Source organism: Mus pahari, chromosome X (genome assembly GCF_900095145.1).
Source record: "Mus pahari chromosome X, PAHARI_EIJ_v1.1, whole genome shotgun sequence".
Taxonomy (NCBI): domain Eukaryota; kingdom Metazoa; phylum Chordata; class Mammalia; order Rodentia; family Muridae; genus Mus; species Mus pahari.
Window position 1 is genome coordinate 40,618,932 of NC_034613.1, and position 14,265 is coordinate 40,633,196.

General features: G+C 36.6%; 1 protein-coding gene across 1 annotated transcript; it reads right to left on the bottom strand.

Moving 5' to 3' along the window:
• Positions 1–13,056: 13,056 nt before the first annotated feature.
• Positions 13,057–13,986, bottom strand: LOC110313279 (olfactory receptor 1052-like). The gene has a single exon (XM_021187290.1). The coding sequence runs from the start codon at positions 13,984–13,986 to the stop codon at positions 13,057–13,059; it is 930 nt and encodes a 309-aa protein (XP_021042949.1).
• Between the last annotated feature and the right edge of the window lie 279 nt (positions 13,987–14,265).

Below are 14,265 nucleotides of genomic sequence, written 5' to 3' on the forward strand. Positions count from 1 at the left end.
ACACATATATAGTGCTCTTCTACAGAGCTTTTAAAATCAACCTCTCTCTCTCTCTCTCTCTCTCTCTCTCTCTCTCTCTCTATATATATATATATATATATATATATATATATATATATATATATATAGGTACATATGTATATATATATGTACCTATGTATACATACACACATAAATATATATGTATACATATATAGATATATATGAGATAGAGACAGGATTTCTCTGTGTAGCACTGACTATCCTGAAACTTACCTTATACAGCAGGCTGGCCACAGAGTCAGAGATCTGCCTCTGCTTCCTGAGTGCTGCTATTAAAGGTGTGTACTACCATGTGTGGCCCTTACTTTATATTTTTAGTCAGAGTCTCATTATGTTGTTCAGACAAGTCCTGAGATTTTTATCAACCTAAGTCAGTATCCTGAATAGCTAGGGTTACAGACATGTAACTTGTATACCTGAGATTCTGAAAGTTTATATGACCAACATGAAACATGATTTGTGATTTTCTTCCAGTCTATAAGATGTCCTTTTCTTTTTATGTTTACACTATGTAGGTTGTCTTTAAAATATATATCAATAGCTTATTTTTGTCAATTGTGTATAACACAAATTATAAGTAAGTAGAAATCTGATTAGAAATGCAGGCTCAGAATTCTGTTTCAATCACTGTCTAAATTATACTCTTTCCTTTGCTATTTGTCTGATCGTAGCTCTGTGTACGTATGTTTGAGTGTGTCTGTTTTGTGTATGTGTCTAAGTGTGTATGTATGTATGCTGTATGTGTGAGTGTAAATATGTATGTGAGAGTGTGCATGTATTTGTCTGTGTTTCAGTGTCTGAGAGTGTGTCTGAGTATGAGTGTATGTGTGCATTTGTTTGTGTGAGTGTGTGTATGAATGTGTGTATGTGTATGCATATGTGTGTTTATATGTATAATTGTGTATGTCTGTACATATATATATATATATATATATATATATATATATATATCTGTGTGTCTGTATATGAGACTGTTGCTACAGATTGAACACACTTTTGAATATGCTAAACAAATTTTCAATCACCAAATTATACCTCCAACCTATAGACTATCCAAACAAATTCTTGTCCTTTTGGAGGCACTCTGCCTATGTAACCCCAGGCAGCCTCAATTTCAAGATTCCCCCTACCTCAGTCTCTCAAATTCTTGGATTGTATATAGGAGCCAGCATGCCCAATTCCCCACCATATTAACAAAAATATTAAATATTGAAACTCAATTACATTGCTAATTCTTTGGTTAGAATGAGACTGTGAGAGGCTTTTTGTTTGTTTTGACAGCTTTATTGAGGCATAATGCATACACAATGATGTTTATTCATTTCATCATTTAATGTACTCAATTCATAATTTTAATATATTCACAGTTGTTGTGAAACCATCTTTGACTACTCAAGAGAGAAGACCCATGAATATAATCAATCTCTACTAGTTTCCTTTCCAGCCACGCTCCTAGCAACATTAATTTTTTTTCTGTACAGTTTTAACTTTTCTGGCCATGTCACTTATGTAGGACCAGTTAAGCAATATGCAGTATTATCTATGGGACTTATTTTACTTGACATGAGTTTTTGATGTTTTATCCATCTTATAGCATGTATCAGTACTTCTTTGTATGGATGAGCAAAATTTTATTGTACAAAAGAAATACCAATTCCTATCAGTAGACATATGAAATTGTTGTACCTCTTGGCCACAGTGAATAATGCTTTTATCAACATTTATGTACAAGTTCTTACATAGGCAGCTATTTTTATTTTTTATTTTGGCTAGATACTGAGGAAGAGATATTCTGGATCATACATTTACAGTTTTGAGGGGTTATCAGGGTATTTTTTCACAGTGGATATGTGTGTGTGTGTGTGTGTGTGTGTATGTGTGTGTGTGTGTGTGTCTGTGTGTCTGTATGTTTATCTGTGTATCTGTGTCTGTGTGTAGGTGTCTGTATGTCTATGTCTGTGGTGGGTGGTATGTGGTTATGAGATACCTATAATTCCATCTGGATGTCAAAGTAGATGTGAATTTTTCTACCACATGGGTCACAGGATTGATCTTACTTTTGTCCAATTTGGCAGAACATGTCTTGTTATCTGATGGGCCATCTTTCCAGCCCTCTCTAGACAATTTCAAAAGTAACTTGCTTATTTCTCCAAAATAATATATAAAAAATTATAGAAATTACTGAAAAAGAATGGACAAACCTCTAAATTTTGATTATTACATAATACTCATTTAGGTTCACTAGACTTTATTGATAAGTATGATTTATTATGCCACTTTGCTTTTCAGATTTTTATGTACTTTATTTATTTCTAATGCTTTCCATTCATCACTAATTTCTTTAGAGTAAAATTATCATTATTAATATTAAACTATATTATAGGTTTTAAACTACTATTTCTTCTTATCATTTAAGAGTCTCCCAATTAGAAAAGACATTTTAATCTAATCAGTTTGAATGATAAGACTTTCACTTGAGCACAAAAAAATTGTTTGGAATTAATCTAGTTCAATATTGTCTCCCTCTATGATAAATGTTTCTATGTAAGTACAAAAGTGCATTGTTATAATTATTTACCAAATTCATGACTTTTGAGTTGGAGAATGAAATTGTCTATTGATATGAATTGTGGCTACTGCCTGTTGTCCTTCTGTTCTGCCTGGTGACTTTTTTTTTTTTTTTTTAGAATTCATTCTAGATCAGGAAATTTCTTGCATACCCAGGAGTGTCTGTATTCCTCCTTTGTCTCTGAAGTAGGATATCACTGGGTACCATCTTAAAGTCATATCATTTCATTGACTTTTCAGTTTCTGCATATCCTGACCAATGAACTGATCCTTGAGTAATAAGGATCACAGTACTGTGGAAAGTTATGAGATAAAGTAGTAGTGAAAGGAACAGGGCATAGAAAAAACAAGGTAGAGAAGATAGAAAGACTCATGACTTACATAAACTGAGACTTCAGAAAGTTGAGGCATTAAGTCTACCTGGATTTAGAACCTACACTCTTCCCATTATATTACATTTTACTGTTAAAGATAAGACCAGAAATGGAATGGAGATCGAAGTTAAAGGAAGTAGATATGAAAGGACCTAATTGGAAATTAGCAAAAATTATCTTTCTTCTGTTCTACCCAACTCCTGGAATGAGTTATCATGAGAAGTCATATCAGATTCTTGCCAGAGGATGCTATTTTCTATATCCTTGAGTGGAACTGTACTTTCCTGTCTGCTACTGTCTTTCCAATTTCACCTCCTATCAGGTTCACAGAGGCTAGCAAAATCACATCCTAAGGTCCTACATCTCCATGTTTGAGCTTTTCCACAAACATGGAACCTATTATTTGATGGATATTTTTATAGCTTGAGACGAGAACTTCACAGTCTCAGTTCATATCCTGAAGCATTGGTGATGGTGTTTGTGTCTTTAGAGAAAGGGAGTGCAGAATTCTAATTTTACTATCTACTAGATACTCCTCATACAACAAAGTTGCAGAATCACCCAATTTTATATCTTGGTGGTGGCCGTTACCATTATCTCCTTCTAATTAGTTCACAGTAATGAATTAAGACACAAAATCCAGCATTGGTCTTAGGTTACGGTTTTCAAATAATGACAATTTTTCATGAATTACATTAGGTACATGATCTTATTGAGTCTCCATAATTATATAGACATTGTGATTAACTTTATATTATAAAGAATCCAAAGATATAAAGTTAAAGGTTGAACAAATAACAGAGCTCCCATTCCTCAAGAGACTATCTACTGAATGTGGGTGTGTGGGAGGGAGTGCAGGAGATGCAGGGTATAGATCAAAGGCAATTACTAAGTAGAAAGAAGACAGCCATCGATCCAGATGGTTTAAACTAATGATTCCCAACATGTTCCATGTTATGACACACTAATTTTGTCTAATTTTCCTAATTCCCCAAAGCAATATGTGGGTTCTTAAAAGTAATTGAAGTAGAATTAAATATTATGTTAATTAAACATGGCTTAAATGAATTTTAAATGATGCAAATTGGCTTTACCCCTTGGGATAGCTACAAATTACCTATCCTGATTTTATGACAACTCCGAGGATTAGAAACTGAAAACTTCACCAGCATGGATGAGGAGTCTGAGCTAGAATGGCTGTTGGGTCTGTGAATTTGCCTTAAACATTCTGTTCTAGATGCCTCTGGGTGCTGATTTTCGAGCCACTATGATAGCTGTGCATTCAATACCTTTGTCAGCCCCAGAGTTTCACACCTTCTATTCTGCACCATTCTTTTCTGCAGTAATCCTTCTTTGATGAATCTAGTATCTTAATCTTTCTTGTCTGGTTTCCTATACTTCATAAACAAATAACTGTTGAGTTTACCACCCTCCATAGACACTGCTCTAGGACAGGAGTGAGTTCTCACATCCCTAATTTTCCAAATCACTCCTATAACTTTGTACTAGAAAACTAGAGGTTTGCCTGATTCTCCCCATAAACCCTCATCCTCAGAATGGACCCTCCCTGGGTTGCAAGGGTTCTGTTTGTTATGTTCTGTGCTGAAGTAAGCTGAATGTCCCATTCCACAATCTTATGAAAAACCTCCAGTAAAAGTGTTCACTGCCTCAACCTCTTTTTTTTCTACTTATTCAAATTCATTTCACTTGAAGTCTTTGTATTCATATGAGATTTGATCACAGGAGATAATTCCCCTTCCCAAGAGCTTCATTTAGCTTGTACTCATATTTATGCATTTTATAAAGTACAGTCACACCCTCAATTGTGTTTTCAATTTTGCTTTGAGCACATTGATAGAAGCTATTGTTAACTATATGTTCTTTCTATCACCCTTTTCAAAGTTCTTTGTTAGCAATTAGTCATAAGGGTTCATCCATACACTTTTGTATTATGCAATCATTAAACGCAGGAGAAATGACAATGCTTCATGACATGCATATTTTCTTGATGTATTTTAAGTGAAAAGAGAAGGGTACAAAAACAACATCCCATTTTTCTATTATAAATGCATTTACTTAAGAGAACAAAACCACCAAAACTAATATACAAAAGTACTAGAGATGACTGTCTGTAGAGGCTGGGACTTTCAATTTATATCTCTCTTTTCTCCATATTTTCCAGTCCTCAATAATGAGCATGTGGTTATAACAATGAGATGAAGAAAGGGTGATTCTAGGTAATTCAATTAGTTATTAGGGTCAACAAGCATGTGTGAGAAAGGTGACAATCCTTACCAAAGAGAAATTAACACCTTGATTGTTATGAACTGGGGTTACCTTTTACAGCAGGAAAAAATCTCTAAAATTAAAAAAAGAAATCAATAGATATTCATTGAGTTTGAAACAGAAAATTTACAAACAATTTTTTGAAAAAAAAATATTAAAATAAAACCAATTTCTATCAGGCTTGTTATTCAAGTTCTTGACCATTTTTCCTCCAGGGCCAATATTCTATGCTCTAAAAGAGAAAGGGCTGCATGTCTGTTTTGTGTTGTGTCTCCTACACCCCTCCCTGTTCTTTTCTGGGAGCTTCTACACAGCAAAACTAATTAATACATGCAATGTGTACTCAAAATATTCATGGATAAACTAGCATGTGTCTGTTCTCCAATAATGCCAGCTTAGCCATATTTTTGGAATTATACAAAGCACAGTATTATTCTGATGACAGAAGGTTAGTGACTAAAATTTGTAATAGAATACCAAATACTAAGAAAATAAACAACCCAATAAAAATGGGGACATGTAACTGAACAGAAGTACTTCAAAAGAAGAATACAAATGGCTGAGAATTATGTGAAAAATGTTCATCATCCTTAGTTATTAGGGAAATGGAAATTAAAATCACATGGATATTTAATCTTATACTAGTTAGAATGACTAAGATTATATGGAGAAGTAGGAGGGTAGATGGGGGAGGGGGACAAAATTTGGAGTATAAAAAATAAATTATTTTTTAAAAATTTTATTAGACATTTTCTTTATTTACATTTCAAATGCTATTCCAAAAGTTCCCTATACCCTCCCCCTACCCTGCTCCCCTGCCCACCCACTCCCACTTAAAAAAGACAATGCTTTGGTGTCCATTGTCCTTACCGTTGCTGAGAGCCATGGTGGTACTCATGCCCTGTGACCCCAAGGATATGTTGATGTCTGTGGTCTGTACTGCCATGGAAGACCATCCTGAGGTCTGTGGCTGAAATTGAAAACCATGTATAAGTATGATCTATGCTCCCAATGATCATAAAGGGTTAGGCAGTGGCATTGGTGACAGAAGACTCACAGTTGAAAAAGAGGGGCAATAGAAGGCTTCATTGACTACACCTAATGCCACCCCAACCCCTCCAAATAGTAACAGTTTATGCAAGAAGCCATCAAAGAGAACTCTTAAAAATTGTGATAAGATGCTGAAGTATAATTCTCCATAATTAATGGCTTTTGGTGGGGTTGCAGATGGGACTCAGTTTTCTTTACAGACCTGATCAATGGGGGCTTGTCCATGCTCCATTGAGTATATGGGAAACACAAATTGGACTCATGTATTTCGTTGGTTTGTTTGTATATTTTTGGTTTTTGTTTTGTTTTATTTTTTCCTTTTTAGGGGTGAGCATAAGAGGAGGCAGACCTGGGAGGACTGGGAAGTCAGTGTAATAGGGGTGCATTATGAGAAATTACCAAGTAATCAATAAAATATTATGTGGGGGCAAAGAGAGCAAATAGTAGTGTGGATGTAGGAAAGGGTAACATTTATTCACTTTTAACGCCCATGCAGACTTGTACAACCACCATAAAAATCAGTCAGAAAAAGCTGGATACGTATCTATCATCTGATATATCATTCCTGGGGATATTCTTAAAAGACACTGTATTCTACTACAATGATGCTTGTTTATCCATGTTTATTACAGATTTATTCATAACAGCCTGGAAATGGAAACTTCCTAGATGCCAATAAACTGATGAATGGATAATAAAAGTGTGAAGTATATATACAATGGAATGCCATTAATCTGAGAAAATAAAATTTGCATGTGAATTAATGAAACTGAAAATAATCATTGGGTGAAGTCACCTAGACCCAGAAAGGCAAACACATCATATTTGCTCTCATATGTAGATATTACCTTTGGATATTAAGATATCTATGTTTGAACTGGACTATTCATAGAGGTAAGGAAGGGAAAGGAAAGGAGATAGAAGGCAAGGAGTATGAAGAGGAAGGGGAATATTGGAATGGAAGAGATTAAATTGGGTTGGGGATGAGAAGGTTGGGTAAATTAGAGAGCATGGGAGAATAACCAATGCTAAAGGCCTTTGAAATTCCAGAAATATCCTAAATTATATACATCTATAAAAGGAGTTTATAATGGGGCTAAAAAGAAAGCAGTGTCGCTCCCAAATACCATAAGCTATCAAATAAAGCACCACTGATGGGTGATGTCTTAGAAGTTATTAGTTAGTGGGGTCCCAGGAATGCTAAAGAATTATAGGCAATTGGCATCACTTTTGGTTACCCTCCAGAATGTAGTGGTAAGACTCTGTTGCATTTGAGTCATGAAACATGGAGAAGTCAAGCTGGTACTCATCTGGAGGCTTCATTCCTATTGGTTATTCCTATAGTTTTCATGGTGCTGGAAGGTATTATGCATGCTAGCAGAGGAGACAAGTAATTCCCAGTCTTACACAGGTATAAGCCCTGTCAGCTACAATAACTTTAGCCTAGCAAGACATTCCCACTGGTGTAATAGTAACAAAAGCATTAAAGGACTAACTGACTACAATCTGATTGGATTTAAAGCCCATTGAACAAGATGGAATGCCCATAGATCAAAATGCCATGCCTGATTAGATCACAGTACTAAGGAAGAACCTAATACTATTATTCTGCTAAATTGATATTGTAATAAACCATCTCCTAAGCTCATAAATTATATTCAAAATTAATGTTATCTCTTAGCCCTCATCGGAGAAGCTCCTTTTTGCAGTAGATGGTGATTAATACAGAGACCCACATCTTGTAAAACATACAGAATGAGAGGCTGAAAATGCTTCTTTATAAATTTGATATATATATCATAATTCTAACCCCAGGGCTCAGGAATCATTTTGAAAGAGAGCAGAAAATTGTAAGGTAAATATCTGGAAAGCCAGTCCAAGAAAGTCTCCCATGAATAGGGTGTTCCTACTCCAGCATCTCCAAGTAGCTTAATTAGTAGATGGATGATACATTAGCTCTAGGCCAAAGAAGTCCCTAACATATCCTTGTCTTAGACAATAGCACTGTCATCTGACCCCGAACACTCTAGAACTGTCCTTACTTTGCTATATCTACCAATAAACTCCATGTACAGGATCCAACATGGAGACTTATTGGGACTGAGGTCAGAGATGCTGTCTAATCATAGTTGCTTTCTTAGAGAGCCCAGAGTCAGATGATGCTCTGAACACTAGCACCCAGAGCAGGACCAGAAGGTATCATCAGCCCAGAACAGCTAGTGCCATGTGCACACAGCTCCTGGTAAAGCAAGCCTTGGTGTCTGCAACTCTGACCAGTTGGTGCAGACAGAGGGCAGAGTTTGATCAAAGCATCAGGGGTGGGGGGGGGGGCGAGGGAGGGAAGGGCAGCTGCCTTTCCTCAGAGAAGCTTCACTGTCCCTTCCAACCTTCTCTCTGATGTTCAGCATCTCTTCAACCACTGAGATAAGCTTTCTACCTTTGAAAGAGGTAGACCTCTTAGGTCTGAAAGCTGACCTAAAATCTATGGGTGAAACACCTTGTTTTAACTCCTAAGGGCTAGCACCAAAGCAGCAAGACTGCGAAGGAGACCTCAGAAATTCCCACAGATAGTCATTTCCATTAATCCAGTATTTATGAGTCCAATGAGGAAAATGACTTCTTGGGAGCCTGCTGAAGAAGCCAAAACAACTGAGTTAATTATCTTTAAGGTTAAACTTAGTAATCTTGAGACTCGGAAGGTCAGGCCCTGAGTTTTATGAAACAAAAAGAAAAACCTACTTTGGGATGCTTCACTAGATCTACTTAGTTTGTACAAATCTGAAGTAGTTCCACATAAGCCTAGGAGGCCACTGGAGGTGAAGTCTGTCTATATGCTATATGGACTTGATAAAAGTAACTGAAACAAACATTGGTAAAAGATTCATTCATAGCATATGACATCTAATTCCTGTATTGGAGATTGGAAAATCAGAATCCTATAAGCTATAAATGAAATCATGAGTCAATTTTGTGGTTTCACCAGCACATCACTTTCATCATCATAGAAGAGAGGCCATCTTCTCACTCTTTAACAAATAAAGAAGTTAAGACAGAGAAAAATTAACTTGCCTGAGATCACAGAATTAGAAAACAAAGGGAGAGTTGAGTGGCTGGCAAGTTGACTATAACTTAAATTCTTTCTTATTATGATGCAAATTGAATGTGGAGCCTTGTACACATTACTCAAGCAAGCAACCACTGAGCTCCATTCTTTGTCAGCAGCATTTGTCCCTTAACTACCATGTTCTATTCTTTAAAGAAACCCTTTTTTTTATAAATAGAGAAGGGCCCTTGACTTAGAATTTAACCTCAAATCTATGACATTTTAATATGCTGAACATTTTTGTCACCTAAGTCTACAAGTTCAATTGCATGCATAGCTGGAGCTCACAGCTCCTAGTGGTGTACAGTCCTGTTTTCATTGCCTCGATATTTCTCTAGAAAAGATCCTTGGCTATGGCTCCCTAAACCCCATCCAACCTACCCTACTCTATTTCATCATTCTCTACCCTCAGAGGCTTATATGTGAGCATAGATAGGCTTGATTTCAAGTACAAGAAATCTGCAAAATATTACTGTTGAACACGGTAACACCTATCCTAGCTACAAATTGTCACTGACATAATATCACCTTTTGCACGTGACTGAGTTAGAACTACTAATGATCTTAATAGAGGTCTCTAATATACCTTGGCTAAAACTTAAAATACCTTTGGTGGGTTGGGGCATCCTATTCGCAGAATGGTAAAGTGCTCAAGTTAACGTTAACTTTCTTGTTCAGCAGGAGAAACCTGGTATTCAGTAGACCCTGTACACCAAAGTCTTAATAAAAGGTTACTGGGTATCTATGAGTGTCTGTACTTGCCCCTTAAGCATCCCTGCCCCTGAGATGGTGTAAAACAAAATAGCCAATTTAAAGCAGCATGACAGGTTGAAGAAAAGACTATAGAAAAACAGCTATGTTTGAGGAGCTTTAGTAAAAATGTTTCCTGTTGGTTTTTTTTCCCTTAGAGGCCTTTATCTTCATAGATACATCTTGTTCTGGACCTGAAAATTATGTTGCCAGTTCTATGTGTGAGGCATATCCATTACTAAAGCACTTTGATATCCCCTGAGGCCCATAACTTCCTGTGGAGAAATGATGAAAGCTGATCAGGTCGTAGCTATCTGTAACTTCTATGAGGTTCTTAAGGTGTATATTTCCGGGTGGGCATTTCCACATGCTAAAACAACCAGGGGATAATTTAGCATTTGCAGCACAATTCTATGAGGTCCATTTCATTATATTCTCCCAGCTGTAGGAAGCATGACAACACATTAAAACATAGTAGTACATAGTGTTCGGGGTTATGAATCAATAAGCCTGAATTCTAATTCTACTTCTGCCACTGACTAGCTGAGTGATTTCTAGAATATCCCCTTTCCCTTGAGGATATTCTGAAAAGAACAGCTTTTATTAATCCAGTGTTTTCTGTCATTGAGTTTCTGGAGATATGGCTTAAAGAAAGATGTTGAGAGCCAGGTAATGAGGACATCATATTGTCTATTGCACTGCTATGCTTTCAATCTTGAAGATGTCTCAGTGCTGAAAATATTGAAATGTACCATTCTCTGTTCTTTTTGTGGTCCCTGTTAACTCTGGCTTCCAAATTGGAGAACAGTACATAAAGATGGTCTTTTATTTTATGATGCAATCTATATACATACTTGTATCAGAGGCTAGAAAAGAACAGAAATCTAGAGAGGACATTAGATTGATATGGTGGTGGAGGAGAGAGAATGGTTAAGAAGGAAAAAGATTACTGAAGGAAAAAATCAGGTTCAGATTCCCTACTATGGGGCAATAATAAACATCCACAAACCCCCCAAAATCTGTTTTATTGTGGTGTTCTAGGAGACAAGACTTTAATTTTGCCTTCACTGCACAACAGAATGTGACAATATATAGTAGAGAAAGTGGGCTACATAGGGCTAGTTGTAAATGAATTTGAGCTCTGTTTATTTCTTTTAGCCTATCGTAAGTAAGCAGGACCTATGTAGGCATATGATTAGAGGTTTTCCTGCTTGTTTATAATATAAGGGTAGGGATTTGAAATGTTTATTTTGTCTTTGATTTTGAGAAGTATTCTCATCTTACAGCCCAGGTTAGCACTGAACTCAGCATGCTGGTGTCTCTGACTCCTAACTGCTTGATTTCAGGTATGTGCCATGATCTCTGGTTCCAGACAAATACTATTTTCTTGTTTTCCTTAAATCCTGAGCTGGTCTGTTGCTTTGTATTGCAATGCTAAATTTGATAAACAACGGTCAGGTGACTTTTCATGTTTACAAGCTTCTGTTGTGCAAACCTTGTTCCTTGATATAAAACTATTTGTTAAATAAAATTGGCTACAGTCAATTACTGGAAGGATTAGAAGTAAGTGGGTTTGGAGTGACCTTGCTGGAGGAGGAGAGACCAGGCAGACAGGAGGAAGAAGGATAGAGAGAAAGGAAGCCACCAAAGGGGAGACCAGGAGAACCAGCAAGTATCTGGGGTACACAACTGAGGATGTAGCCAGGCCAGCAGTTAGAAGAGTAGATTAGGGGTTTAACCCCCCCCCCCCAGTAATTGTCAAAGCCAAATAAAATAACCATAGTCCGTGTCTCATTTACTTTTAAGATAGTCGGGAATAAGCTTAAATTGGTTGCACCACACCAATGAGATTATTTCTTCACAGCTAATTGTTAGAGTTTGTTCAATTTTCTAAATTGTATTCTCATTTATAACATAAAAATAAGGCTTTATATTCTTTAGATTTTTTTTCTAATGGTGCAATGTTGCGAAGATGAAACAGGGCATTATGTGATCTGAGCACATTCTCTGCCCCTGAGCTGTGCCACCAACCCCATTGTGCACAGTATTTAGAAACTATAACAATCACCATGTTTTTCTCACGTAATTGTTAAGTTCTGATGAGTAGCTATGGACTAATAAGTTAATTGGGGTTATCCTTCCACTTGTGGTTTTTTTTTTTGTTGTTGTTGTTGTAAGAATATTCAATAATAACAATGAACTTGGTCTAATTCCAATCAAAATTTGCATGCAGCAATCATGGGCGCAATTCAGAAATGGATGCCTCAATAAACAATGACCAATTGTCTTTCATAAAGGATCTTGAAAATCTAATTAGTGAGTCCCCTCTATTTTGTAGTTTTAAAATTTTACCCATTCAAATCTCAATAATGAACATTGAGGAGCCTTCTGAATCCTTAGCATAGATGTAGACTGAATCTAATTCAACTTATGGTGTACCATGCGAATCCTCAATGTAAGTAAAAGAATGAATGAACAGTGTCAGTTACAATCCACTTGCTACTTATGCTTAATTCTGTAAAACATGGTGAGATTAAAGGTATTCTAACCTACCTGTTATCTGAGAATTATTTTAACTTCTAACTAGTATTATATAAGCTCACATATAAATATGTCAAAATGATATATTTATAGACTGAAACTTAGATCTTTTCTTCTTAATTACTTCTCATCAAACAACTGTCTCAGAAAATACAGATTATATTACACATATAATCTTCCTAGGCCTATTATATTTCGACTTAACTACACAAACAGTTCTAAACACTTAACCAGAGAAATTTAATTGTTCTTAACAAGCTTTCATATGTAGCACAGGAAAAACAAAGCTGATCAAATTGTAAGTCTTCATAAAATCTATTATCTCTTGAGAAACAAAATAGATTATTGACTGTGCCTCAGTATTTTCTGTAGGGCAGCTTTCACTTCCTGATTTCTCAAACTGTAGATGAGAGGATTCAACATAGGGATCAGCATGGTATAAAACACCGAGATCATCTGATTTCCTGCTTGAGATCCATGCCGAGAGGGTTGCAAGTACGTGTACATAGTTGTTCCATAGTACAAAGCAACTGCAGTCAAGTGCGACGCACAGGTAGAGAAGGCTTTCTGTTTGCCAGAAACTGATGGGATACCCATGATAGTCATGAATATAGACAGGTAGGAGACAAGAATTACCACAACAGAGGTGACAAGGGTGACTCCCCCGCAGCCAACTACCAAGATTTGGGTTACCCAGGGATCAGAACAAGCCAATGCCAGCAGTGGGGGGATATCACAGAAGAAGTGTGAGATGACCTGTGGCTGGCAGAATGCTAGCTGTGTGATGGAAGTTGTTACAACAACCATGTTAAGTAACCCACCAAGGTAACATCCTGCTACCAAGAGGAGACAACGAACTTTTGACATGGTAATATGGTAAAGCAGTGGCCGACAGATGGCTGTGTAACGGTCATAGGCCATGGAAGCCAAAATGTTACATTCAGCAGAAGCAAAGATTATGAACAAGCCCATTTGAGCCATACATCCAAAGAAAGAAACTTCCTGTAACTGAGATAACAAGTTGACTAAAGTTTTTGGGGTTGTGATGGAAGAGAAACAGACATCAAGGAAGGACAGATTTGAGAGAAAAAAATACATAGGTGTATGGAGGCGGTGGCTGACTTGAATTAGCACCACAAGCCCTAGGTTTCCCAGCACGGTGATGAAATAAATAATAAAAAAGAGTCCAAAAAGTAGGACTGCAAGCTGATAGTTATCTGTCATACCAAGAAGGATGAATTTAGTCCCTGCAGATGAATTTTCCATTGGCATGACTGAGAGTCACTCCAGACGTGTTCAAAACTCTTTAGGCATGCTGTGAGAAAATAAAAGAAAAATAGCTGATGTACATAAAGTATTCCCCCAAACACATGAATCAGGAAACTATCCAAGTCTTCCCCTTTTCTGTAGTCACCTGTCTATCCCCTTTCTGTACAGGGGTTCCATTTCTAGACAAAATGTGTACTATGAAAAGGCTAAAGAGATACAGAAATCCAAGACAGAGGCTAGCAAACCTCAGGCACTAAAAGATCTTTAGGAGGGAACGAAACA

Excerpts from the sequence above, each read along its gene's own strand:
- LOC110313279 (XM_021187290.1), bottom strand. The coding sequence starts at position 13,986 with ATGCCAATGGAAAATTCATCTGCAGGGACTAAATTCATCCTTCTTGGT.